General features: G+C 48.2%; 2 protein-coding genes across 3 annotated transcripts in view; both read left to right on the top strand.

The window, feature by feature from the left end:
* The first annotated feature begins 3059 nt into the window (after window positions 1–3059).
* On the top strand, window positions 3060–19285 carry SNCG (synuclein gamma). Its single transcript, XM_026852007.1, has 5 exons — window positions 3060–3363; window positions 8391–8432; window positions 9291–9418; window positions 17681–17767; window positions 18918–19285. Exons 1-5 carry the CDS (start codon window positions 3243–3245, stop codon window positions 18927–18929), a joined length of 390 nt encoding a protein of 129 aa, XP_026707808.1. The 5' UTR covers window positions 3060–3242; the 3' UTR covers window positions 18930–19285.
* Window positions 19286–24822: 5537 nt separating this feature from the next.
* Window positions 24823–27711, top strand: part of ADIRF (adipogenesis regulatory factor) — a 6004-nt gene continuing 3115 nt past the window's right edge. The window contains exons 1-2 of one of the 2 annotated variants that reach the window (XM_026851946.1): window positions 24823–24887; window positions 26474–26584. In XM_026851946.1, the coding sequence (XP_026707747.1) occupies window positions 26524–26584 (61 nt within the window). In that variant the 5' untranslated portion in view covers window positions 24823–24887; window positions 26474–26523. Of the gene's footprint in view, window positions 24888–26288; window positions 26585–27711 lie in introns of those variants that run through there. The other variant, XM_026851945.1, reaches the window with a different exon arrangement.

The following is a 27711-nucleotide window of genomic DNA, read 5'->3' as shown; positions in this document are numbered from 1 at the left end:
GAATAGGTAGGCTTGAGTTAGCCTTGTCTTGCCCATATTCCAGAGCTGCTGGCAGGCGTTGCACAGGCCTGCTTCCAGATGTCAGCCACCAACACCCAGAGAGAGGATCGGGCACGCGGGAGCGGGGAACTGCACCTCTCGGACACCGCCCAGAAACCGCGGTGGTATGCGGCGAGGGACCTGATGGGCAAACCTGAGCAGAGGCTTTAAGTGAGCAGCGGTTGGATGGGTCATTGCGCAAGTCAAGTAAAGGTTTTCTTCTGGTACTATGCAAATCAGCTAAATGTTGGTGAGATATGAATGTGTTTACAAAATGACAAGAATAAAACTCAATAGAAAAATATGGGAACTTAATGTCTAGCTTAACTGACTTCTCCTCAGTGTCCCAAGGAGGTAACAGAGAAAATGAGGCTGCTGCCAGCTGAGGTAGGACCTTGGGTCCTCTGAATTGTCCCCTGGAGGAACTTCTCTTGAGCTGATGATTAAGTTATCTAATACGAGGCAAAACCTTACCATGCAAAATTGAGATCCGAGCAAAATCTTAAAGCTGAGGTCGTTATAAGCTTATATTAAGGTCAGGTTATTGTAAGGTTATATTAACTCCTGTTGTTACGTTCACCTGAAGCAGGATCAGCAACAAATCCGGACTGAATCCTCCGCCTAGAACAGAAATAGGGTACTGCAGCTTCCACAGAGTGGTAAACATCGAGGAGCCATTATTGATGCTTTGCTCTATATAGATCTCCCACGACGTTGTCTCGAGTCCAGAGCTTTCCTAAAAAGGTTCCAAGGTAAAACAATGCCTGTGCAGCTGCCTGCTGCCTTGGGAGGGATCCAGCAGCCTCTTGTGAGCTCTCTCTGAAGGTCGTCGGGAGAGGAGAGGGCAGGAAAGGAGTATCCCACTCGAGTACCAGCTAATTCAATCCGGTGATGATTCATGTTTCACATCCCAGGATGGCTTGGTATTTCATGGACTTATTACCTTTTATAGCAATGCAAAATATGTACAATTCAATTGTACAAATCACAATGACAGAACAATAGCTTAACAAAATCAAAACAACACTCCTCAGTCTTATCAGCCTAGGCTTTCTGAAAATACCAGTAAAACCTATGACCCTGGGAAGCTCTGTGCTCTGCTTTAATGGTCTCTGAAAGCCCAGTGAAGAAGTAGATGGGCCCTCTAGCAGCTCCCAAAGATGGTAAGCTCCGTTTTTACTAAATGTGTGGTAAACACAAGACTCCTGCCCTGTGCCTGATGGAATCAGTGGGAGTCTTGTGACTGACTCCAAGAGCAGCTAGGTTAAACCAGTGGCTGTACAGCACAGTAAGACACAGATACCCAGTTTAAGAGTACCCGGGGAGCAGGAATGACCACTCTGGGTAGCGGTCAATCAGCCACCTAAAGGAAATTTTGAAAGATGGTAAGAAAAACCTCTTTGCTCCTTGTTGCAACAGTCTGGGACAACAAGAGTTCCTATAATAACTGGTGTGTTGGGATGGTCTTCCTCTGAACCTTGCACTTTCTTAAATTAACAATTTATAAGTTTATTTGTCAGAGATTTGGCTCCTCTACATCCAAATGGGAATTTGTTCTTCATTTATAAGTCAGGAGACTTACTTGTGAGAAAAAGATTAAGAAATCTGCACGTTATTTTCCAGACCAACAGTTTTTCGATTGTTTCAGCGTGAAGCGAAAAAAGCCACTCCCCAAAACTAAAGAGATAGTCTCAGTTCCACAGTAAGGTGGAACGCTGGGTCTGTGTGCGGGTCTGTGTGCATGTACAGACATGCCATTTTTTATTCAGACTTTTTTCTTCTCTGTGTAATCCTTCCCCATCTGACACTTCCAGACACTGATAACTTGTGGCAGCAGTGGCTCCCGGACCACCACACTTGATGGCATTACAGTGTGCCACCATCCCATAACATAGTTAAACCTCTCAATTTCATATTTTATTGGCCTGGTGAGTAAAAGCAGACAGAACTGCTCAGGGTTTGTGCTCAGAGGCCGATGCTCCGTGGCTGCCACAGTTTCAGATATGGCACTATTTAAAAATTATAATTAGATAAATAAATCACCTTGTTGCTTTCACAGAGGCTTGCCCTGAATTTCAGTTTGCTAGTGGGACAGTAGCTGGTTTGGGCCCCTCAGGATGTACTTCAGAAAACAATTTAGCTTGATTTTAAGCACATTGGGATATCCAACTGTGATTAACCATCCTACGTTTTGGTATTTTTTTTCCTAGCGAGGCTTTGAGACTGGATGGATCCTCTGTGCAAAGTGTAGGAGTTCCCCACCAGTTCTCCAGGGGAGGATTTTCTGGTCCCGCTGTGCTCTGCAGCACAGAGCTCCGGCCTGGGCGACGGCCTCGCTGTCAGACATTGTCTCTCTCTGCGGTGGCGGAGCAGAGCTCTGTCTACAGCAACTCAGAGGAACAAATAGGAAACAGGATTTCCCCCAACAGGCATCTGATTTTTCAGAAACGAACCGTTGTAACGGGATGTGCAGCCAAGCAAAAACCATAATTTATACTAAAAGCCTTCAGACTTAACAGACATGGCGAGCAGGACTTGTAGCTTCCTTCTCTTGAGCACCAGGCATTAGCTGGCTCTCTTTTCCTCTCAGTATTTTCTAGAAATAATGTTCTCGTTACCTGTTTGTGCAGGGTGGATTCTGGTAACTGCCAGATCAAGAAACTTGCCCCTGTTATTTTTTTGTTACAAAAGCGACCGGCTTTACATGCTCCCCACCCTCGGGGAGCCCAGGAGAGCTTGTGTTTGCCTGCTGCTGCAGCCCTGGGGAGATGCCTTTTCAGGAACTCGGCTCTTCAGATAAAAAGTCTCCCTCTTCTCACTCAAGGATGCTCTCCTGTGAGCATTGCAGCATATTTTAAAAGCTTTATCCGTCTGGAAATTTTCCAGACAGTCCCTTACCTACCGATGCCATCCTCCTCCTCTCCCCCTCCCTTCTTAAATCTTCCCAAGCAGCTCTGTATCATTAATATTTCAGTATCAGCTGTTCACAGGCATTGGCCACACTGCAGTGCACTTCATCAATAAGAGCCTGCAAAGGCTGTGAGGTTTGCCACACTGCCTTCATCCGGCGGAGGAGTAAGAGCAAAGGCAGAGACCGGCAGAGAGACCGAGTGTCTGCCGAGGGTAAGGCTCATACCGCAGTCCTGGTCTTTTTGCTGCTGTCCCTCACTCGGATCGTCCAGGTACTCCCCTAGCAAGCAAGAATGGATGTCTTTAAGAAAGGTTTCTCCATTGCTAAGGAAGGTGTGGTGGCTGCTGCAGAAAAGACCAAGCAGGGAGTGACGGAGGCTGCAGAGAAGACTAAGGAAGGGGTGATGTATGTAGGTAAGAGAGAACTATTTTCAGTCTACATTTGAGCATGCACTGCTGCATGGGTTGTCCTTGAGAAAGTCTGGGGAAATTATATTGTGGCTGAAGCTTGGGAGTGAATGGCAGGAGGTCTGGATAACATCCTCCGCTCCGTCACGTTGTTGCTGTGTAAGCCTGGGGTGCCACATCCTCCCCGTGCCTCAGTTTCCCCAACTGTAAACTAGACATAGGAACGGCCACTACTTCAGAAGAGGCAGAACTAATGCAGCGTTAAGGAGCAAGTGCCCAGGTGGGAGGTTTCTGTTGTGACTCTTCACTGATTGTTTTCAGGCTGAGTCACTCTCTCTCCGAGCATCTGAGCAGCCGGGCTCTGCCTCGCCTCTGCGCTGCGAGGCGCATCCTGAGGAGTGCCCGAGAGCTCCAGCAGCGTTGTTAAGTGGGGATTGCAGGATGCATCTGCTTCCCCACGTACATACCACTGTGTTATCCCGAAATCCTTCTCTTGTTCGCTGACCCGGTTCATTCCCCATGCAGGCACCGATCTTGCTTTACAAGAGATGTCCAGACCCGCTTTGCCCAGAGGACAGGATCTGGCAAACAGCAGGTTTGTCCTGCCTAGAGACCCCCCTCACAGTTAAGGCACTGGTTTAGAAACCTCCCCCTTCAAGGGCACCCTTGAAACCCTCTATCTTCACTATCTAGCGTGTGCACTTATGGGGGAGATGGCCAGATATTCCAGGTACTACCAAATCTACAGAGTCTTAAGTTCCCAAGTCTGATTCCCTCACTGCTGATTGCTGCACCTCACGCAGCTTTTTGTGTTTGCTAGATGTGGGAGAGAGGGATGTTTTTTTTTTTAGTAGGAAAGTTTACATGCAGGCTCTTCCTGCTATCGTGCTGCAACATCCACAGCTGTACATAGCCACTCTATTTAAAACAGCTCCCCTGGCAATAGCTGCAAATATATATTTGTGCATTGCAAATGAAACACAAATGGTATGTGTAGCAGCTCTGATATCTTCATGCCACAATTTTAAATACTCAGCTATTGGCATGCTGTAAATGAACATATGTAACAGTTCACATTTCAGCTTGAAGCTGACTTGCAAGAAGAAAAGGTAAGCAGCATCCCTGTGAACAACTAAACTAACCACAGTAGCTGGAACGCCAGCCTGTAAAACATCGCGGCTAGGTGTCGGATCGTGGCATCGCTACTGCTCCAGCTTGGTCCTGGTTTGAGTGGTGGCAGAAAGGCTTATTCCGAAATTTTATACGTAATTCCTCACAGCTCTGTTCAGTCGTTCTGTACCTGTACTGTGACCTGGTTCTCATTTTTGGACAGCCGTGAGGTATGGCATCTGCTCGTGGGATTTTAACCTTTTCAGTAAAGTTCTCTAAAAGCCGTCTTAAAACCTAAATCTCTGAATGAGCATCAGATAAGGACCAAGGCGAAGATTAAGTGCTCTCTCAATTTATTTTTTTTGTCTTGGTGTGTTGGTATGCAGCCGATTCCTGCCCTGTCATGCCCTGGACAGTGCTTTGCCTTGGGGTTGGTTCAGTTCCTCTTGCACGCTGGGGGATGCTCAGCCCTCTGGGGAAAATTCAGTCTTTCACAGAGAGGAAGAGGAAAGGCCAGATGCTGATTAGCTCAGAGAATTGATTTTTAAATAAGCAGAGAAGGTGGAAGCCAAACATATTGATTAAAACTGGAATGATTCGTATGTTGTGCTGCCTTTTCTCAATGAAGGGTTAACCAGGCACCTGAGCTGTTCCTCCCCTGCTCCTTCCCTTACAGCCCCTTATCCCAGCAGCTTGGTCTCCAGAGTTATGAGCAACCCGAATTTTCGGATGCTAGGAGAAATAATACTTTTATAAAACCTTGAGAGTCTTTTCAGAACATCAGGAAAGGGAAGAAAAAAAAAACCCAAAGCCTAGGATGGATAAAGCGGATCCCTGACTTTTGTTCAGGTTTGTGTTAACTCATTGCTGACTCTTCAAGGAGGATCCCAGATGACTGGGCACAACCCCCATGTCTGGTGAGACACTTGCTGCCGCCCCAGGAGAAGACAACAACGCTCCTTCAAAGGCATTTTCCTGGAGCAGGCAGTGTCCTCAGGGTCCTCCCCTCTGAGCCACAGAGGTTGAGTTTGCACAACCCTCACCAGGGCCGGAGCTGCCTCCCTCCTGTGCCGCCGCTGCGCTGCGGTTTGCGGCGGGGCTGGTGGGAGATGCTGCCCTGGCCGCAGGGGTCGTGGTGTGGCTCCTGTCTGCTCCTGCCCTGCCGCAGGGCTTGCCAAGCGTGGAGGGGGGAGGAGACCCTGCACAAAAAGAGGGAGAAAGCCTGTAGCACGAGTCACCTTTGCACTTCGTAAACCCACCATCTGCTTTCCAGATGGCAGCAGCCGCTGGGTGTACTGGGGTGGTACTGGATCCTTGCCGTTAATGGGTACCCAGCACTTGACTCAGTGGGCTGTCTTTTTTATTTGTTTTAAATAGGGGGATAAGTTATGCTGAAGTTAATTAACAAGGTTAATGCAAAGCTGCATCAGAGTATTGAGTATGAAGTCATTAGTATGGCTTAATACTATAATTCATAAAACCTCAACAAAGGATGCATTTCTGGTTTTCCAGAATGGCTTTTGACCGTGCGTGTCGCAGACAGGCCCAGCACACCGAGCTCTGCTTCACAAACTCCTGCAGGACTTACACCACACATAATATCCTTTGCTATGAACCTTTTCCCACTGCACAGTGCTCCACCAGCTCGGTTGCACCCTTGGGATACCGAAGCTCTTGCAGATGACTCACAGCACTCAGAAGAGGCAGGATGAACATTTTAATTCAATGTACAAAAGCTGCAGGCAAGGACTAATGAGTGAAATGAGATTGAGCATCGGGTGATTGCTTTGCGATTCAACAGATGCGGGTTGCTGGCAAGGGCATGTGCCGGAAGGTCACATTTCATGGGGTGCGTGGTGGCTGCTGAGCCTGAGTCACTGGGTGTGGCCAGGAGCCTGGCTTAGGAAGATGAGACAAGCTCTCGCCAGGCTGCAGCGGGGGCACTTCCCCGTCCTGTTGCTTCTGTCGCGAAATGGGCTTGGGGTGTTTTTCTTCTACCTCCATCCTTCCTTTCTGGAATTATTTTCCATCAAAAAATATGGCACCCACCCATTCCCCTCCCCCTGCAAAAGAATCAAGCCCAGTGAGTCATCTTAAATCCAAAGTCTGGTACAAAAACTCTACAGAGGTACAGCTCTCGTCTCACTAAGCGTGTTCACTGCTCGGCAGGAATGTAGGCAAGGCTAGTACAGCGAGTTAAACCCTTCGCTTACCTAACAACTGCTCTGTGACCAAATGCCAGCAAAGAAGGGCTAAGCCTGAACACTTGTGTCTGATGGGAGAAGATCTTGTCCCTCAAATCAATATTGTGGCAGATTTTTACTGGAATGCAGCGGGAGGGAAACTGAGGCAGGATGGCATCTGAACTGAACCGTGGGCATTTGGCCCGTCCCGGAGCTCACGTTCATGGCTTAAGACTTGCATCTTCTCGCTGCTCTGCCTCTGCACACATTTGTTTATCATGGGCATCGTTATTAAATCCAGCTTACAGCAGAGCACACGTATCCTGTGCATCACTAGTAACTGCAGTTTACAGCAGAAACCAATTTAAAGTACGAAGATTCTCCAGTTTTAACACAGTTCAGGAGGGTGGAGTGGAATGTTGGGGGCATACTCTAGTAGAACAGCTTTGTTCTGCCCCAGGCAACCAAAATAAGTCAACAATTGAGAATTACTTTCAATAATACATAACATGTATGAGGCGGACCAGAGCCGGGCTGTTATCAGGGCACTGCACCTGTTTTGCTTTTCGGGCTGTTCATGAGAACAAGATGTGGGTTGTAGCTGATTTCTCCCACCACACCCATGGATGCTCCCGCACCTCAGGAGTCAAAGGCCTGCCTGCTGCTCTGTTTCTGTAGTTTTGACAGCTGGCCATAAAATCCTTTTGTTGTACCAGCATGGGAAACTTGAAAAGAGCGTGTATAGGCGCGGATCGCTTTCCAAACACACTCAGGTGGGTCCAGTGGAACATTTTGACACGTGTTTGTTTAACTTCCAACAGAGATAAATTTGATCCTTTGTTTTCGTAATGCGAAGAAGCATCTAGTTACAGTGGGGGCTGCCCATCTACTGTAGGATTTAACACACATGCTGCAGTGTACAAACAGAAAGGATGTATAGAAGGTCACTTCAAGCTTGGAGGAAAACCACAGAGATTAATTACTCCTTGAGGGCTACTTGTGTTGCAGACTGAATGCCCTCACATCCTGTTAGCTTTTCTGCCTTGAGAACAGCGAGATAAATGACAATGTAAGCCTGCATATGGCGTGCTTTCATAATTTGAGATGAAAGCGTTTGCATTCTGTGTATCGCTGCGAGCAGGCACCCACAGCCTGAGCTGAGGCCCTGAAATGTGAATCTAGTAAGTAGGTATGTAGTAGGTGGGTTGGTTGGTCTGTAAATTCAGCCTCAAGTTTCTCCAGAGTCTTTGTTAGAGGTCCAGAATGAAGCTTTAAATGAGCACGGCAGCCAGGCACCTGCTGGAAGGCAGGAGAGTCACGGATGTGACTCCTTGTCTTGAGAGGCTGAAGTGGGTGAGATTTTGCCAGATGACTTCGTGTACGTTCATTTTTACAATTGGCTCAACATTGATTTGCCTTCACCTGACTGTTCTTTTCATTCTGGAAATATTCCAGGGATAATTTTTCGTACCTCAGCATGGTATAATCAAGATTTTTCAGGTCTAGGCATTTCCAGACAACTTGTGGTTGAGGTTACCCGACTGCTGACACAAAGGTACTCATTGACTTTACTGGGCAAGGCACCTGGTCCCTCTGCCACCTCTACAAATGGCTTCTGTCTCAGCAGGAGATGCTGGCAGCACCACAGCTCCCCGCTGCGCCTCAGAAATCCATCTGTGTCCAGAAACCCGGGGGTTCTTTGCCAGGTAGCATTCACGGGCCGTGTTTTTCCTTTCACAGGTACCAAAACCAAGGAAGGCGTGGTGCAAAGTGTGACCTCAGGTAAGAGCACGGCCCTGAGAGATGTGGAAATCTGTGATGTGCTGCTGGGCCATCGCTCCTGCCAGATGGAAGGTCTCTGGGGGACACGCTGACCTCTGTGATCTCTCGTCTGATGAATGGCGGGTGCTTGCCAGAAGCGATGGTTCAGGGTCTGGCATTTGCCGTACACGTGAATGGGAGAAAATATTTATTCAGCAGAGCAGGTCAAAGAAAAAAAAAAAAATCTAACAAATGTTACTTGGTAGGCTTGGATGATTCACTACAATTTAGACATCTCACCATGTCAAGAGCACTGCCCAGTGTGTGGAGAGGGTTTAATTGCATCAGATCCTGCTGGGCCAGCACTGTGGTGGCTGGGAGACCCCCGTCAGGCAGCCCCAGGGCCCCTAAGGGATCCTCCTGGCGTCCCAGCTCCGCGGCAGGGCAGCTCTGTGGGCTGCCGTGAGCTGAAAGGATCCTGTCCCTGGAGAATTGCACGATGATTACTTTTTCTTCTACCCAGATCTATTAAATCAAACAGAAGGTATCCAGAGCGAGCTCGTACACAGGCTGCAATGCAAAGCACCTTATTTGCACAGTTGTCAGTCTCTTACAGTGAGTTTTTCATTGTCCAGCTGCCCACAAAGACAGGCAGGCTGCAGTGCTGCCCTCCGAGCAGCACTTTGAGTCAGACAAACCCCTCATGTACATGAGCTAAATTCAGACATGATCTCATATAAAAAATACAAACAAGGACTGTACCAGGGCTGACTACTTCTCTGACCTTGATGCAATGGTTTTAATTGTCCCAACGAATTTGTCAGCCTTTTGGCAGTGTCTAGCTCATTCATTGACTTTCTGCTTTCGTTGAAATCCCAGTTGCCGAGAAGACCAAAGAGCAGGCCAATGTGGTGGGAGAAGCTGTAGTAGCCAGTGTGAACACAGTGGCAAACAAGACTGTAGAAGGAGCAGAGACCATTGTGGCCACCACAGGAGTTGTAAAAAAGGTACGTTTGTTTCTTTGGTGATGCGCAGAAGAGTGGTCTTTGGATTACATTTAAAATATCTGCAAATATGTACAGTTGATGCTTTTATATAATGCTTAATATTATTGTATGATGCCTAATATAATCACAGAAACTTTTTTTTTGTTTGGAAGGGACTACCTGAGGTTGTCTAGTCCATCCCCCTTAGAGTCAATGAAAGGTTTCCCAGGACTGTCTCCAGTTGGGGTTTGAATGTGCAGAGTGTCCCTGGGCAGCCTGTGCCAGTGTTCGACCACCCTCACAGGAAACAAGAGGTGTTTGCTTGTGTTCGGGTGGACACGTTAGTCAGTTTGTGCCTCTTGGCCCCTCAGCGAGCACTGCTGGCAAGGGTCTGGCTCCCCATTTTCTTACGAACGTAGAAAAGCATTTTTCCTGGGGGACTTGAGCAGAAACGTGGCCAGGCTGCAGCGAGGACCTGCCCAGAGTCGGAGCGGGGGGTGTGCGGGCTGTGGGGGAGCCGGAGCTCAGCCCTTGCACGTGGCCTTGGCCTTGGCCTTGGCCCCGGGCCCGGCAGCTCCGCAGGCAGCAGAGGGCAGCAGCAATTCAGGCAAAGCCGGGCCCAGCAGAGAGCCCGACCCTCCTGCTCTGCGTTGTCCCGGTTTTAACAACCACCAAGCGCCTGTTGGTAAAAGCCATGAGACCCAGGCTGTGCCGGATTAACCGGGTGCAGACAAGGCATCTTCTGTCCTCCGGCCCAACGCCACAAACCGGGTGGGTTCAGTGTCAGGGGATTAAGGGGCACGTGAAGGAGCAGAACATCTCCCTGGACGAAGTCGATCATTAGAGAAGATGCTTTTGGCGGGTGGTGACACAGAGCAACCCTTGGACAGTGCACGAGGGTGAGATCTGGCAGGTCTGTGCTAAACCCGCCTGCGTTTCCCCTCTCCAGAGCTCCATGAGTCACAGCAAACCCAAACCTGGAATCAAAGCCAAGCGAGGCTGGCCAAAATTCTTTTAATTGTTCAGACAGTTGGCTGATGAATTTCCTGACCTGCACGTAAACACATTGTGATGCGAAACAAAACTTCTACCCACCATATAAATCCTGAGAGAATAGCCTAACAAAAGAGGAGAACAGCGGCTACGAGTGACGCAAAATGCCCTCCTGACAGCATGTGAAAAGGGCCGAGGCAGAAATTCTGCTAAGCCCTTGGGATAAGATTAATCTCTCTTCCCACAGGGAACAGCAGTTAGGCTGCAGGAGTGCAAACAGCGATTCCTGACTCTGTGGGGCCACACTACCCCCTCCTGCCTTCTGCCTGACCAGGAGCGGGGTGGTTGACCCAGCAGAGCTAAGAATTTGCTGACAGGAGGAATCCGTCCTGCAGATACCCAACTGTCTGGCAAGGACTGAGCAGCAGCAGTCCTCTCCCCCTTCCGTCCGAAGTGAGAGCCTCCCCTTTAAAGGCTGACAAGCTACAACTTACAGGTGTTCATTTCAGAGCTCAAATCATTTGACTGTATCAGTTTCCTTGTGTGGGTAGTCCCTTAGAAAATCAGCAGTTCCTTCACGCTAGCGATGGTCCCGGGTTACGCAGACTTCGGGCAATGCACAGAAGCTGTGAGTTTTCCCGAGGGTTAAAGCATCAAGCATCTGAACTGTCATTCTGGCATCTGGCACTGATGTCTGCCTGCTTAGAGTTAAAAGGGGGATTGATCAAGAAATAAAAAAGTGGGATGTGTCACATGGCAAAGGGCAGATAAATAAGGGAGACAGGAAACTGCTTTGGATACAGAATCATGGTGTCATGGACAATAACAGAGGTGGCCAGCAGGATGGAAACGGGAGGAGAAAAACAAGGGAAATGGCACAGGAGAAAGAAATTCAGGAAAAATATTTGTTTCTGTGAAAGAAAGGGATCATCTACTGGTTTAGTTCATCTTAGATCAGGAGTGTAAGTCTCGTAGTCACCGTCACTCACCATACTTGCATTTGTTAGCTGGCTTTTGGATAGTGATGACCCAGAGGACTGAGCTCAGCGCGTGTGTCCCCGGTGATGTGCCGGGTGACTGCCACGGAGCCTGAGCCGCGCTGGAGTCACGGCCCGACAGGAGCCGAGGGTTTGTGCTGGGCTCTCCGGATCTGTTCCTATTGTGCTACACAACTTGCTAATGGAAATACAGCCAGAGGCTGCCAAGAGCCACAGCAGGCACTGTAGTGCGTGTGAGAGACCCGGGGGAGATACACTAAGAGGAGTGATAAAGCAGAGCAGCTAGATGTTTGAAAGAGAAACGTCTGCTGGTGTAGTCTCGCAACACCGGAATTAAAGGGTTCAGCCCCTGAAGTCCGAGAGCCCCGTTACATGCGGTCCTGAGGTGTGTTTGTGCTGCCTTCTTTCTAACTGCAAAGAGTAGTTGTTAACATCTCCTCTCTGTTTCCCACTCTCTCCAGTGTTGCTCCCTGATGACTTTACAGAGGGCTTGTTCGCAGGCCCCGGGCTCCCTGGGAACGCGCGGCACCGAGCCGCGCTGCGGGGGTTCAAAGCTGGCGAGTGCCGTGGCCCAGGAGGCACGTCCCAGCTCAGCGTTCGCAGTATGAGGATCAGTTACAGGGAGCTGGTTGACATTTAATCTGTGCACTTGACAGCTGGGATCAGTAGTGGGTACATGCTAGCAAGGAGTGGGGAACTCTAAGGATTCTGGATTAAGTTTAGCGCGGGGCGGTTGAGCTCTGTGGGTGGATCAGGTGGTGACTGTGGCCGTGGGGAGGAATTCAGCCCGTCGCAGAACATGGCAGGCGCTGAAATGTGAACACACGTGGGGCTGCTGGCAGCCTGCTGCTCCCCTCTGTCCTGGGCGGGAGCACTCGAGCCCCGCGGAAGGAGCCAGGGCTGGGAGAGCTCTGCCTGGGGGTGCCAGCGCCAGGAGAGAGCAACCGCGAGGAGCATCGGCGTGGCCAGCAGGGCTTTGGTACAGAGCTGGTCATGGCCAACGGGGCAAGAAAGTATGGACTCAGGAGGAGGAGTTTTTAAGTATTAACTGAAAAATACGTAAGTTAAAAGGCTCTAAACCCTCTGCATTTTTCCTGATATGCAAAGTAATCAGAGCTATCAGTAATGTGCTTTGTCTGTGGCTCTGCACCCATCCCAGTCCCTGGGGTAGACATTAAGGGATTTCAGTGAGATAACCACCCACTAAATATCCCTGTCTTAAAGAGGATTAATTCTTCATCAGCATGACACAGCACAAAGCTTGCTGCAGTGCAGACACCACGTGGTTGGGAACAAGCACACACACACACACTCACAAAATGTTCCTCAGGGACTGGAAGAATTTCCCCAGTACTTCATGCTTCCCTCCACCTAGATTTTCCCTTTAGATCTGTTTGCCCTGTCAGTTTTTATAGATTTTGGTTGTCAGTTCACGGCTCTTGTCATTTTGAATTGGGTTTGATCTTTTTTTTTTTTTTTTATTTCACTCCATTAATTCTTTGAGCGGTTGTCAGTTACGTGCAACCACTGGGTGCGCTCACTGGTTCACATCATTTCTGTCTGCGCTTGATCTCGCGCACGTGTGCTGCGCCAGTGCCACAGCTTACAGCTTTCATAACAACTGCACATTCTGGATACGAGCAGTTGATGTTCGTGGCCTTAATTCTGTTCACTTCAGCCCTGCAATGCCAACGACGCTGGGACAGTCGCACCGAAGGAATTAGAAGCAGAAACCAATGAGTGACCCCCCCCGTTTAAGTTAGTTTGGGCAGGGCGAGTGTCACGAGGAGAGAGCAACCAAGGGCATCTGAGAGGCAGCTGAGGGCAGAGCTGCTTAGCAGGAGGAACAGGGAAATCAGCAGCCTAACTACCGTACAATTAAGCAGAATAAATAGTTGAAACTCTTCCCCTTTGTATTCAGGCTTCATTGTACTTCACTGATGCAGTGATGCATCCCAGTGGTATCCTTCAGCATCCCGCGGAGCAGGGGAGACTCCAGGAGCAGTGTGGGGTGGGTACTCTGCCTGCAGACCCTTCTGTGCTTCCCTCTGTCTCATTAGTGCGCCCAGGCACACGTCTTACACACGCGGAGTAGCTGAGGTAGTGGCACTGGTGAGATCTTAAAGTCTACAAGACTCTGTGTGCTCTCTCCATGGCTGAAGCCCGTGCCCCAGTAATCCTGTAGGCTAATAATGTAAATATGTGTTATTTGTATACACAGCTCCAGGAAAAACCCTAAGAGTCTGGCTGTGAGCTGGGTGAAAGCAAAGCTACCCCTAGATTCCACCTGGGTTTGCAGGGTAAGACAGGACTCCCACGCACCCGCCTGTCTGTCCTGTCGGTGGATCCACTCGCTCCGATCAGGGGTTGACCTCTTAGAGCTGTGAGCATCACTGCGAGCACATTCAGCCCGAGACCCGTCCGGGACAGCCCGTCTGTAGGACCTGACGGGTTGCCTGCGGGTTGACAAGGGAGCGGTGTGGGGCTGCTGCCAAGTAACATTGGAGGAAAAGCAACACCCAGCGTCACGAGCGCTACAGGAGCCTGAGCCTTTTGCCTTACGCCGCCGATGGCCCACTGAGGGCTGTTAAGTTTGCAGCAGGTTAGGTTGCCAGTGAACCTCTCTGGGTTTACAGCCTTAAAATAAAAATAATACTAAAACCAGAAATCTTGCTTGCCACTAAATTTCTGGAGGTTTTGGTGAGTAATGTTCCAGCATCCAGCATTTAGAGTCTGCATGCTTTCTCTGTTAGATAAGGAAGGTAATCCTGGTAAGGTTGCGTGTCTTAGAATTTTTGGCGATGGCAAAAAAAACCCCACGGGTCTATAACATAACATGGACAACAATAGAAATTCCATTTCATGTGTGGACTCAGCCAACACAGTCACTGAGCTGAAAAGGGGAATTTCCTAGAACCTGTGAGACAGTGCAGTCTGAAGAATCACATTATAATGAAATCTTTCTTCAAAATCTACGGACTTTTAAAATTTGTTTTTAAAAAACCCCAAAGCTATGAAAATATCAGAACCCAGAAGCCTGTAGTGTTGAGTTTTTCACTAGTGAGATCTGAACATGTAACTGTTTCATAAACAGTGAAATGTTGTCTTTTATATATATAAATCTACTATCGTGTATATAGTCTAGATACAAATATATTTATATACATAAAAAATATTTTAAAACTTGTATAGCATTCCTGTAATGAATTCTAAGGTCTTGTGTTTCACTTAACTATTATGTTAAACTAGTTCATTCTTCTCTCTAGCCAAAAAGATTCACCAACTACCCCCCCCAAAAAAAAAACAAACAAAAAAACCCAGACCATAGCAAGCTAAATTAGTTTTTGTTTTGATTTTAAATACTTTTTCTAAGACAGTGTGTGATTTCTGAAGGGGATAAAAACAAATCTGCCTGTCATTTCAGAGCAGGAGGAGCGTTACTAATTACTTCACGGTTGCAACATGCCTTTCCCTTAGAACATTTTATCCCTTTTAATGAGGAGATGAACCCTGAAAGGCCTGGCAGAGTTCTTGCTGTCCTCCAGAGAATGTGGATTTTCACCCTTGTTTTCTTGCCCAGCATCGCGCTGGGACCGCTGGGGTTGGTACCGGGGAGTTCTGGCCCTTTGCCCGAAGCGAAGACCCTTCCAGCACATGGGGCTCCTCTCTAGTTTGCTTTCCTGACCGATGACCAGAATTCCCCGGCACCTACCGCCCCGCCGAGGAACGCAGCCCTTCCTCATCTGCTCCCTGTGATGGCCGGGGTGGGAAGTGCGTGAGAAAAAGGCCATGAGGCGACGTCCCTAACACGGCTTGACACCTCTTCATCCTGCAATTGTGCTGGTTCCTCCACCACAGTTTAGAAACACTCTCCAGAAACATGGTTGCTTCCCTTTCCAAAAATAGATGGATGAGTCACTTGTGTCCTGGAGCAGAGTCTTGGCAGAGAGCAGGATTTCCAGGCTCTAATAAGCAGCACAATAGGTGAGCAGGGATTCTCCAGCCCACCCATCGCTCCTGGAGGAGGGTCCCCTCGCCCGTGACCGTTCCCACACCTGCCGTGGCTGAGCTCCCGGGGGTCAGGCCCTGTAGGAGGGGGGGTCCTTGTGTTCCTGCCAGCTGTCCCCCAGTTTTCGCAGCACAGCTCAGTGCCTTCGGCAGTCACCTTTGCCTCACCTTCACGGTTTCACACAGCTGCCTGCAGGAAACCTACATAGCACCTGCTGCTGCAGCAATTGTCATTGCCTTGCATTGCAGGTTTCTTTTCTTTCCACCTAACAGTCAGGAAACTGTTTGTAAAGCTTCAAAATAAATGTTAAGACTATTTACTCACTTTGGCCCAATGGCACTGTCGACTTATAAGGTGTAGTCCTTTTTGTATGGCTCTGTATGCATGTGCACTGTTTTAAAGCTACAGACTGCGTCCTGAGGCCACATCAGACCCCATAAATTCGGTCGTGAGCTGTTTGCTGACAACAGGAGAGTTCCCGTGTTTGGGAAAGGCTGTGGCTAAGCAGCTCCCTCAGAGCTGTGGCCTCAGGCTGCGCCAGGAACCGGAGACCAGAACCAGGTTACCCGGGCTTACTTAACACGTCAGGCTGATGCTAGCAGGAACCACTGCAGCCAACAATACTCTGCAAGTTAATGGGGGGAAAAAAAAAAAAACCCACACTGTGCTTTTCATATGGGAACACCCCCGGTGCATGGGGCTCTCTATAAACAAAAAAGCTGACTCTCGGCAGGGAGGTGAAGGGAATCCCTAGAGCTGTGACAGACGCTGGTACTGGGTTGCAGCTCATATTTTGGCCACTTTCTTTCTTTGGTGGATGGATCTCTTACGGCAGCTTGCATGGAGAGCAAGAACCCTATGGCAGGACAGCCAGGTTTGTCCATCTCCCGACTCCCCCTCCTGCCAAAAATCCATCTGTAGTCCAAGTTCCAGTTTAAATTTTAGTGGGATCTACCTTATATCTACGCAACTCTGTGAAAGATGTCTATTTTTTCCTTTTCATTTCACAACACCTTCCCTAATTCAGACCCAAAAGCAGCAGGGGTGTTCTCCTACTGATAAGAATAGTTGTGACTGGACAGGAAAGTAAGGACACACATGAAAACGAAGAGTGGAGTCTCCCAAAACGCATGGAGCATGAAGTTCTGCTTACAGTAGGTTTGACAGGGACGTTTGATTTGCATTGCATCAGCAGTGGCACCGGTGAAAGCAGTGGCCTTGTGTTTCCAAAATATTGAATTATATATCTCCCTTCCACTTACTTTTGTTTAATGTAATATGTGTGTCTCAGGTTCCTTCTATAAAGGCCCTGGCCATATGGGAAAAGAGTAAAAATTCAGGGATGCTGCTGGGGACGTGTGCTCCAAGGGACCGGAGAAGCTTTGTAATTTCAGCAGAGTTCCCTGGTGACTCGGGGCTGGACTGCAGAGGTCCTGCTATTTCTGCTGCCCCCTGCTCTTGCTGACCGAGGAAATGCATTTCTGCTTTCTGTCCATCCCTCGTGCACATCCACTATGGTCGGGATGTTTGTCTACCCGTGTGGCCAAATCATGTCTAAGATCTTTTATCTTTGAATAGGAAGCTGAAAGATGTGAGCAAGTGGCTAAAAGAGCCCAAAGTGCTTAGGAAAATGCTTGGGCTTTAGACACAAAGAAAAGTTTAGTGATTGGTAATGACATTTTATCTGACATTAATGCCCCCACAATACTGCTGTATCTGCAGCGAGTCCATGCAATGAGTGTTTAGGGTAAGACAGACGATGTGAGGAGAGGCTTACGCTGCGTCTTACACTACATAAATTTATTTGTTCCTCCGAAGTTTATTCACACCGAAGGAGTGAAAATTCTGGTCTTGGTGGCAGGAAAGAAAACTTCAGAAAAAGAACTGATTTTCTTTATGAAAAAGACCCTAAACCAGGCTGTAAGAACTTGAGTTGCTTTTTCGTAGACAACTGTTCTGATAAGCTGCACAAAAAAATAGATTTTGAGCAACATTTGCCATCTATGAAACCAAGTATTTTATTGGTACGTGTGATGTTCAAACCCGTTTTGCACCGTCTGCTCAAATAGTCTGTAAGATGGGGGCGATGACTGCGTGGGGCAGTAAGGACGGCGTCTCCCCGGGGCAGTGAGGACGGTGTGTCCCCGGGGCAGTAAGGACGGTGTGTCCCCGGGGCAGTAAGGACGGTGTGTCCCTGGGGCAGTAAGGACGGTGTGTCCCTGGGGCAGTGAGGACGGTGTGTCCCCGGGGCAGTGAGGACGGTGTCTCGCTGTGACTTGGCAGGAGGACCTGGCCGTGCCGCAGCCGCCCGAGCAGCCGGGGGCAGCAGGAGAGGGGACCCCAGCAGCGAGCGCCGACGCCGGCGGAGAGGTAAGCTGATGCCCCGGCCCCAACGTCCCCATGGCCCCGACGTCCCCATGGCCCCTGGGCTCTCCAGGCCACGTGTGAGCTTTCTCTGGGCTACCGGGTTTCCCCAGGACACTCTCCCCTTCGTTTCCTGTGGTTATCGATCTGCCGTGCATGGAGCCCATCAGTATTTCCACTTTCATGAGTTATTTGACCAAAACCTGAGCTCATCGGTTCTCGCTTTTGCCACGTCTCTGTTTGGGACCAAGAATCTGCCGTGAGTGACAGGTTGATCTGAGTCTGAGCTGATCTGGGGCTGTAAATGCACACACACACTAGTTAACGCTTTCCTGTGGTTTTATCATCACATGGAATAGCTTTTTGCTGGTTGCAGCCATGCTTCAGGAGAGCTTTAGATAACAAGTTAAAATTTTTCTATAGATTTTTAGATAACAAGTTAGATTTTTAAAAAATATATTTTTCTATATTTAAATTAGTTCTTTTAATTTTTGAGCTACTCTACCTGCAATGTCTTTTCGAAGCCCTGGACCACACGCCAGTCTCTGGGCCGCTTTCAGCTCTTGAGCAGGGGAGGGGAATCTCTTTTTGCCCATCATGGAAGGATGCTTTAAAGGAACAAACACTTGTCACGTGGTATTTCCTTTACGATTCCAATCCTAAGGCCTTTGCCCACTCTACAAGCCCCACAGTACCCAAACTCCCCAGTTCTCAGCTCCTCTGATGCTCGGACTTTTTCATGGTGCCCGACACTCCCACAAGCCGCAGCTTGCACCTCCCACCTTGGCCAGTCGTCGCCCCCCTGGTGCCAGTCCCCAGGCTGAGCCCGCTGATGCCAGGCTCCGTGCTGGGCCGGCGGCAGAGAGCACAACGCTCCGCCGGGGGCAGCCCGGCCCCACCTTAGCCCAACGTCAACCGCGTGGGAAACCACACTCTTGTTTTCCTTGGAGGTCTGAGTTACAGCAGGACTGTGGCTGGTTCCCAGAAGGAACGGATAATTCATTTATTTTCTGCACCACATACGGTCCTCATTGTTTTGTAGCTGTTTATGGGGTTTAATGTGGTGACTACCAGCATCGATTTTTCTCCTAATTTTATTTGCATGTGTTTTCCACTGGAAATATTTAACTGTTTTCCTGTCTGTCTTCTCTCACAGGGTGAAAATTAAGGCAATTAATCAGCTTAGGGACTTCTAGCTCAGAAGAGAGCATTCCAAGAGCATACATGGAAATATTAGCTGACACTACAAGAGGAAAATCCTGCTCTCCATAGACTAGCTGCACTCAGCTCTGTAGCCTTTCCGTTGCCTCATAAACCAGTCACACCATGTATGTAAGCCCGACTCCTCTGACTGTAAGTGAAGTGCAGGGGTGCGTGTCTCCCCCCCACCTCCCGACCCGCCCGCTTTGTGCGTTTTGGTCAGACTCACTGATTCATGTCTCTTGTCCATCTGCACTCGCACTTGGGATCTCTAGGTATGGCAGAAATATTTTTTTTAAACTAATAAAAAAGCTTTTGAACAAGTTTTTTTGTATTGTCGGTTTTATTTGCACTGTTGATCACTCCAAACAGATGAACTCTTCCTGTAAAAGTCTGGTACTAAAACACAGGGATCTCAGGACTGTAAGAGCCTTAGTTCATGATGCAAAAAATGGGGAATAATGAAAAATTATATTTCTGAAGTCGATCGTGTAGGTAGGCTGGTTTTCTGCCTCTCAGGCCTGAAAAATAAAGATTTCACTTTCTAAATACTCCCCCATGTTTAAGCAAGAGTGTGTGGGGGGGAATTGGAAAAAAAAAAAAGGAAGCTTCTTAAAGGAGTGTGAAAGTCAGCTGGGCTCAGTTAACATTTATTCTTTGCTGTTTGTGCTGCTTGAAAACTGGATCCTGACATCTGGGTGTAACAAACGGCTGGAAGGTAATTAAAGAGACTTGATGGGCACTGAGTCGTTAGATCAGAACTGCATTACTGCTGGCAGGGCAGGCAGGGCTGCTGCGAGATGCGTGAGTGCAGTGACAGGTGCCAAAGGAGAATTCCTGGTGCCGCGCAGACAGGACTAGTATCGGTTACAGCAGCTGCTCACGCTCCACGTAAATTGCAGCGTGAGAGCAGCAGAGACCTGCCGTGTTCACAAGCACAGAGAATGGGAAAACGCTGCTACAAGCTCGGTGCTGTAAATAATGGTGAATTTAAAGCGCGTCAGTAAGTACGGATCTCAAATCGAAGTGTCTTCACCTACAGGCAGAGCACTCGTGAATCCGTGAGAAGCCAGAGTAAAACCGTAGGGATTTAGGCTGTTTCAGAGCCAGACCACTCCTCTTCGTTAAGGTGAGTAATGGTGATGACTACGGGAGGGATTACAGGAGAGCCTTGCTGTAGCGTGCAAGGATCTAGCAAGTGTGGGATCAGCCTCTCACGCATTAACAACCCACAGAAAGCTTTGCTTTGCAGAGACCACAGGATTTCCACCCAGAACGGATGTTTGATCTCAGCAAGGAAAGGGAACAAAAGAGCCCTAGCAGAGCTAACAAGGTCCTTCAAAGGAAGTGATCGCCGATGTGTGCATACTCTTTCCTGATGTCCTGCAAAACATCTGCAGAACTTGCCAATTAAACAGAACAACTCAAATTGAGGCCCCGGTGAGGGGGCATAAAGGTATGTGATACGCACGCCCAGCAGCAGGAGGCTGGAGCCTATTCTTGGCGTTCACTAGAGAGAGACAGGGAAAAACCCTTCTGCTCCAAAGCTTTGCTTTATTGGGATTAAAAAAAAAAAAAAGTTCTGCCAGCCAGGGGGAAAGAGGAGGTGAGTGCCTTCGCTAGCTACAGCACGTGTGAGAGGCAGGAGCAGGTATCAGCTAGGCCAGGCTGTAACTCAAAGCAAGGAGTAGGCTGCTCCCCAGTGCCCATCTCTTGAGCAGGCTTAGCCCCCGGTTCAAAAGGACTTAAACCAGGAGAGAGTCAGAGTTGCTGAGCTCAGAGTGAGACACGCTGCTCCGTGGCCCGGAGCTGCGTCGCGGCCTTGCAGCCTCCACATCGGTGTGCTGTGCCACAGCATCCTCTTTGCTGTGGGAAGGAAAGGGTTTAACTGGACTTACACACCTGATCTGGACCAGTGAGCCTGGACACTACTTGACCGGGGGCACTGAAAGTGTCTGAGTGTTTTCTAAGGCTCTGCCTCTGCGCTTGCCTGCTTCTCCCATCACTGAGCACCGTGTCGTGCCTGGGCTGGACAAGGTTCTGCCATAGCCCCTGCCTAGGTCTGGTCTAGTCCTGCTGCAGTCAGAGCTCAGGGCAGACACAAGCCTGAAGGACAGAGATGGGGACGTGTGGTTCCTCCCACGCGAGCATCCCGCGTCCGCGAGCGGGACCAGGGTAGTGCTGTGCCCATGGCAGGGCATGAGCCTCCCTCCTCCCCTCGCTTCCCCGGGCCGGTGCCACCCAGCCAGGGAGAGCAGAGGTGCCAGGCTGAGGCGCCTCGGGCGAGGTAAGAAAAGTGAACACTTGTTTCTCCTGAAGTAGAAGGGTCTGTCACAAAAGAGCCAGAAGATTATTAATTATTCAGTTCAACCTCGCCGTATGTCTCTCTGGTTCACTGCATGTAAACGAATCTGTACTTTTAATGAGTGTTCAGACAAGAGTAACGAGAAGTGATGGAGCTGAAAGATGGAAGGATGGAGGAGACCCATCAGAAAATAACCCACGGCAGAAGGTGCCTTCTCAAGGGAAACGCCAGGAATGCCCCTGCCCCAGGTAAAACTGGTAGAGGCAAACACTAGCAAAATAAATTTTTTCTGACATGTTGTGGCCTGGGCGATCAAGAGTTTCTTTTACACATCTCACCCTGTGAATTATTTAAGTGGACCTCGTGTGTGTAATACCACTCTCGTATGAGCTGTTAATTCAATCCCCTTGTGACGAGCCAGCGCTCGGGGCCCGGCGTGGCAGGGCCATGGTCTGTCCCCGGTGACACGGCTCCTCGTGCTCGTGCTCCACGGGGATCCAACAAGCCAAGAACAGCAGCTGCCAAGCGCTGCCTCAACTTCACCGTACAAGTGACCACCAAAATGCTGAAAAAGGGCAGGTTTTTTTTTTTCCCCCTTGTAGGAGTAAAACACCATCTAAAACTGCCGTTATTAACAGTGATTTGTTTTGGTGCAGAGCTGCTCCTGCCACAATCATGCTTTAGCCAAGGGCTAAAGGGCAGGCAGGGCCCGGTTTCTCAAAGACGTTTGTCTGGATGCAGAAGAGAAAGCAATCTCAGTGCATTCCACTAATTTCAATGTAACACACGCCCTAAAATACCACCTCATCCAAAAGTTCTGTTTTCATGACTGCATAATGCATGTCCTAAAGCTGAACTCACAGAGTGCCTGGTTAAAAACTGAAGGGCTGTTTTTTTAATACCTTTCTCCATAAAATATACACAACCACATATTCTCCCCTCTTTGAGACTTTTTTCTATGTTGAAACATAACTTGTTTTGTCTCACCCACGCACTGAAACCGGCTCTCCTTCCTCCCCGAGTGTCTCAAAACAGAGCCACAGCCCTCCCATGCTCCTCACTCCCGGGACAGGACCAGTTATTTGTTCCCTCAGCCCTGTGCCAGTCCTTAAGGTGACAGCCAAGCTTTTCTCATCTTTTTAATTTTTATAATTTGAAGACCAGACAATTTTTTCACCTAATACTCAGGCTGCAGACTATCATGAGACTCCATGAAAATCCCAGTATTTAAGCAAGTTTTAATCTTCAGTGTTCCAGAAGGTGGCAGAAACTGGACACTTCACCTAAACATTGCCTGAAGATTCAGGGACCAGAAGGTAAAGAACTCCACATATACTGGCCTGATTTTGATCTCATCAAATTAACCCTGTTTTCCCATTTTCATGTGTAAAACATGAGTTCTAGCTCTGATCGATTACCTCTCATCCTGTCAGGTAATAAAAACAGAAGGGTTCCTCTTACTGATACGTGAGATGGTGCTCAAAGATGCCACGGCAGAGGTGTGAAAGGAAGGGAAACCAGGACAATTTCTGATTTCCCTGCAGAGCCTTCGACTGGACTGACAGCCGTTTGGACGGGATGTTTAGGGTTGTAAACGAGCTCCGGAGCGAGCCGTGGCTCATGGAGCCCTCCTAGCAGTTAAGGAATCAGTTTTGGGGTTTTTTTTCCCACTGAACAGAAATACCCTACGGCTCGTCAAAGGCAACAGACTATGGAGGAGAAGCCCGAGGACCCCGGCACGGGAGGAGCATGTTGGCGAGACAAGTGCCCAGCAGAGGCGAGCAGACAGCGCTGCCGGGGATCGTGGCACTTTTCACATCTTGGTTCTGACCAAGCAGCGTCAGCGACGCGCTCTGGCGTTACCAGCTGGAGTGACCTTCGGAACAGCCTGAGACTTCAGGGGCACCTCGGCGCGTGGCTCTGCCCGCACAGGCAGGCTGCCCACCCCAGCTGGCGCTCACCAGGGTTTCTGTCCGCAGGCTCAGCAGATACCGAGAGCTGAACGGAGCAAAAGTCCAAAGTGCTTTATACTCTCCTGCCCCACCCCTGTCTTTTCTTGTCATGAGACAACCCGGTTGAGAACCGACTGGTGAAATGAGTCCCACAGTACTCAGCGGGCAGGTCCATCGCGTGTCGGTTAGTTCTCTGACAAGAGCGACAGGCTGTCCGAACACAGACAAAGGAGTCAAAGCAAAGACTGGGATTCATGAGGAGGAACAGCTCTTACAAAAGCTCGCTTTCCACCCAGACATTCAGGATAGCTTAACTCCTAGCAAGCCGAAGATGCAGCGTTTCCGAGACTGCACATTCGAAGGCTGGCTTGAGAATGACGCCACAGGCATCCCAGGGCAGCCACAAGCGTGTTGAACTCCAGCTGAAGTGAGGAAAGGCTGGTGCCTGTCCCCAGCTCATCAGGAGCTCAAACGCCCCCCGTGACACTTCAAGAGGCGCAGGGAAGCCCGTCACAGACACCTGTGTGCACACTTACACCTGGTGTAAGGGCGTGTATGCAGTGAAATGTAAATCAGAGAACCTGTAGCTTGGACCAGGACAAAAATTAATCTAAAGCCATAGGATTAGTTTGCTTAGTTCATTGATTTATAATTAAAAATAAATTACTATTTTACTTTTACTATTCCTTAAACAGTCTGTCTCAGGAAAAGCTTTCAACAGCTTCTCTTGTGATATTGTTCTCCTTAGAGGCCAAGAGAAAGTTAAATTCTTTTGAGAAATAGGTTTTTAAAAAATCCCACGAGTAGATCCAATCTACATTAGTAGTTTTCAGTATTCACAACAGGACAAAGTGAAAACTCAGGGATAAATTGCCGTAAGTTTCTAAAGCAGATGAAATTCAAATCCTTATATTTGCTTGGGCCAACCATCCCTTTTATACCTGAGCACTCCAACATCAGTTCAAAATGCTTCGTGTTAGCTTTAAAAAAGTAATGTTAACCGACAACGTGAACAAGGATGATGCAATACATTCCATTAATTTTCTGATGTGGTTTTGTAACTCTGCAAGCCACCTGATGCACAGACCATTTATCCCATCATGTGGGAGAAACACGGACTGTATCAAAGGTCTCCTTTCCTTTGGGATCACACCATGTCAGTTTGACAAGCAAGTGTAATTTGCTCGCTTTGGGTTTTTCTGCTTGGAATCCAGCTAGTGATATTAATGCTAGGGGTAAGGTTACATTAGATGCTGCTCTGCTGACTGTGGTGTAGGTTTAACTCATGAATTCACGCTACTTAATGTTTTGAGCGGGAGGTAAAACGGGCAGTGTCACAGATCAGCCACCCATGAGTCTAAAGTGCTGAACAAAGATTTCCACTGGGAAGAATAATAGTTGGAGCTTGGGTAATCTAGGTAGGTGTCAGGGCAGAATTAGCGAGCAAGAGTTACCTGAATGGCTGTCTCCAAAATATTGCATGTTTAATGCTCGGTGTAAGCGTGCATCAATTCTAAACGTTCTCCCTTTCAGGCAGATCACCCCAGCCAGTGTCAGAGCCGCCCTCGAGCTGAAAATCCAGTAGCAGAGAAGAGCTGGGAGGGCAGCTGGAAGGTATTTGCGGTTGGAGCCTGGACATGTCCTCTCTCAAGCCAAGACAAGCTGCCTGGTGCGTGCTGGAGAGCCTCTTGCTCTCACTAACACTCTGCACAAAGTTAATCGAGGCAGCAGAAATCTGCCTGTTTGTTGTGGTTTTGTTGTTGCTAGGTTTTTGAGTTCGGGCAAAAAAGATAAATAGGTCTGGGTTGGTGGTTTTGTCCAAAAAAAGCCATATCCCCAAAATGTTGGGTGTCTTTTATCTGAGATTTTGTAAATCCAAGAAAAGCATTCCGAAAAAATAAATCAGCAAGGAATTGAAAAAGAGAGCTGATGGGAATTTATAATTAAAATGCTAATTGACCTGTTGAGAGGAAAAGAGAATTGCTGTTCGAAATAACAAATGAGTGGTGCCAGTGGTGCAAGAGTTTAAAAGAGCTCTCTGGAACGCCAGGCTGCGCAGAGCCAGGCGAGGCAAGCCTTCAGCCTCCTTTTCTTCACCCCTTCCTCACTTGGGTACTAATGAAGTACTGAACTGACGAGCACTGTCACTTCCCACCCTAGTTTATCCACAGCATCTTGTTCTCGTGCCCATTTCTCAACAAAAAGGCTTTCCTCGGGAAGATGAATCTGGGTATGAGTGTGAACGCTTGAACCAAGGTGCTTTGTGTGCTGGAAAATGGCGATGAGGAATCCAAACCCCCCCCAGAGCCGGCCAGACCTTTGGCCCCCGACTCTGCCAATAGTTTTATTTGTACAAAGTTTCTTTGCACTGGGGATTGGTGGTAGAAAACAAAAATTCAAAAGGCTAGTGGAAACCTGTGAAATGCCAGGGATTAAAGTCTGAAACTTTTATTAATGCCAGTGATGCTACGTAAGGAAAAGATTTTTAGCATTATTTTCTGTGCTAACAAAATCCGTACTACAAAGTCACACTAGGAAAAGGTGGTTTTGCTGATTTGGCTTCTTTTTCTCCCTTCCCCTGAGCACTGCTGGCACTGGTTACCCCCCTAACCCAGGCAAGGCCTTCAGTCATGATGGGCTCTTGCAGTCCAACTTGAACAGGCAACTGGAAAGATGAATTAGATTTGTGGTTTCTCATAAAAATACACATAAATGACAACTTTCGCCATCTAACTGTAGCTGACAAAAAAAAAAAAGTGGATTGTGATTAAAACTGCTAAAAACTGAAAGAAGTTTGGGCTAGTTTCTGTTCCCAGGAGGCTCAGCTGAGGGTGTGAATGACGGAGAAAGAAGCCAGCCCAGTGGGGACGAACGTTGGCCGTGCCCAAGCACTGCTACTTCAGTAGTTTTCCAGCACTCTTTAAAAGTTCAGCTCAGTGGTTTTCCTCTGTCTGTGATGGTGGAAAAGTTTTTTTTTTGTGGTTTTGATTTAAAAAAAAAAAAAAAAATCCCAACGCAACAAATTTCTAAACAAAGACAGTGCGACGAAGCAGAAATCTCAACCCAGGCACACCCTCTCACTGGGGAGGGTAAATAAATAGCTTTTCTGGGTGCATCTTCAGCTCTCATTCCTCACATTCAAACTCCACCCATTGCACCAATCACCCCCAAAAGCATCAGCAGGTCTCCTGGCCCAGGTATAAAACCCCAGGACAGGCCAGGACACCCCTCACATAGTGTGTTATTTGTCTCCAGGTGTTTAATTTATTGGAGCAGAGGAGTGGTAACAGGTGTCAGAAGTCACGATGTCGGGTAAAAACTTCCAGGGACTGAAGGAACAGGCTGAAGGTGCAGCGAAAGGTGCTGGTAAGAAAGATTAAATATCCTTATATATTTCTAGGAGGTGGGACTCTTACAATACCTTTTATTTATTTTAATCCGAGAATACAGCAGATGGGAACAAACAAACAATGGACAAGAAATATAACCCTAGTTTAACTGTTGATTACTGGAAGGACACCCAGTTTCATCATAGTGGTGTCCTGGAGTGTGAACAGTTTCACTGGTTTTGTAAACACACTCAGCAGATGTGGCAATAATCATTGCGTTGTTGTAAGAGTAGGGCAAGAGCTTGCCGAAGCCTTTGAGCCATATTGAAGACTGTGAGCAGTTGTGCTAAAAGATGTATTTTTCCTATGTGAAGGATGAGGGGGCCCTTCTGCCTTAAAATTTTATATTTGAAGAGAAAGAAATTATTCAAATATCAACAGCTTTCATTTTTCTACACAAAGGAGTAGGGAATTGCAGACCAAAGGGAGCTTTTTACATGCAATACTGTTTGCTTAAATTAGCATCATTTCTTAAATCCACATTTCTTCCCAAAGCCTGACATTGCTTCTGCAGCTTGTCCGGTTGCTTTTTCTACCCCATCTTGTGCCATCTTGGAAGCCTTGTCAATAGCTGCAAGAGAAGGAGAAAGATAAGCAGAAAGCTGGAAAAATGCAACGTGGTTTAATATTTATAATGGCTGGGAGAGGTGTGAAAATTATTAGACTTTAGGAATATAGGGATATATCATGAAGAAAGATTTTGGCAATTTTTCTGCCTTTCCATCTAACATCAACAGGTGCCCAAGCCCACCCTTCCCGTCACATCCGTGGAGCTGGAGAGGGTGTCTGCTCTAAGGACATATTGCCAGTGCGTTTTGGCTTTCATTAAATATATTAGACCCCAAAGTTGCTAGTTCTCCCCTCATTCTTAGAAAAGCATTAAAATTAAGTGAGAATTGAGCTTAGTTTTTAGCTTAACTTGTTCCAAATCCCCAGAAGCAAGACACCAACACTTTCCTGACAGCATGTTTCCAGCTGTGCTCTCATTAATGTCTGACCCCAGCTGCTGCCTAGGGCTGGGCACGGAGAGACCCGTGCCCTCCACGCTGGGGGCAGCAAGATGTATCGCAGGGTTACTTAATCCTCAAGAAAGAAAAGCAAAGT

This window comes from Athene cunicularia, assembly GCF_003259725.1.
Source record: "Athene cunicularia isolate RWA chromosome 6 unlocalized genomic scaffold, athCun1 chr6_part2, whole genome shotgun sequence".
Classification (NCBI taxonomy): domain Eukaryota; kingdom Metazoa; phylum Chordata; class Aves; order Strigiformes; family Strigidae; genus Athene; species Athene cunicularia.
This window is presented reverse-complemented; position numbering and strand designations above follow the sequence as displayed.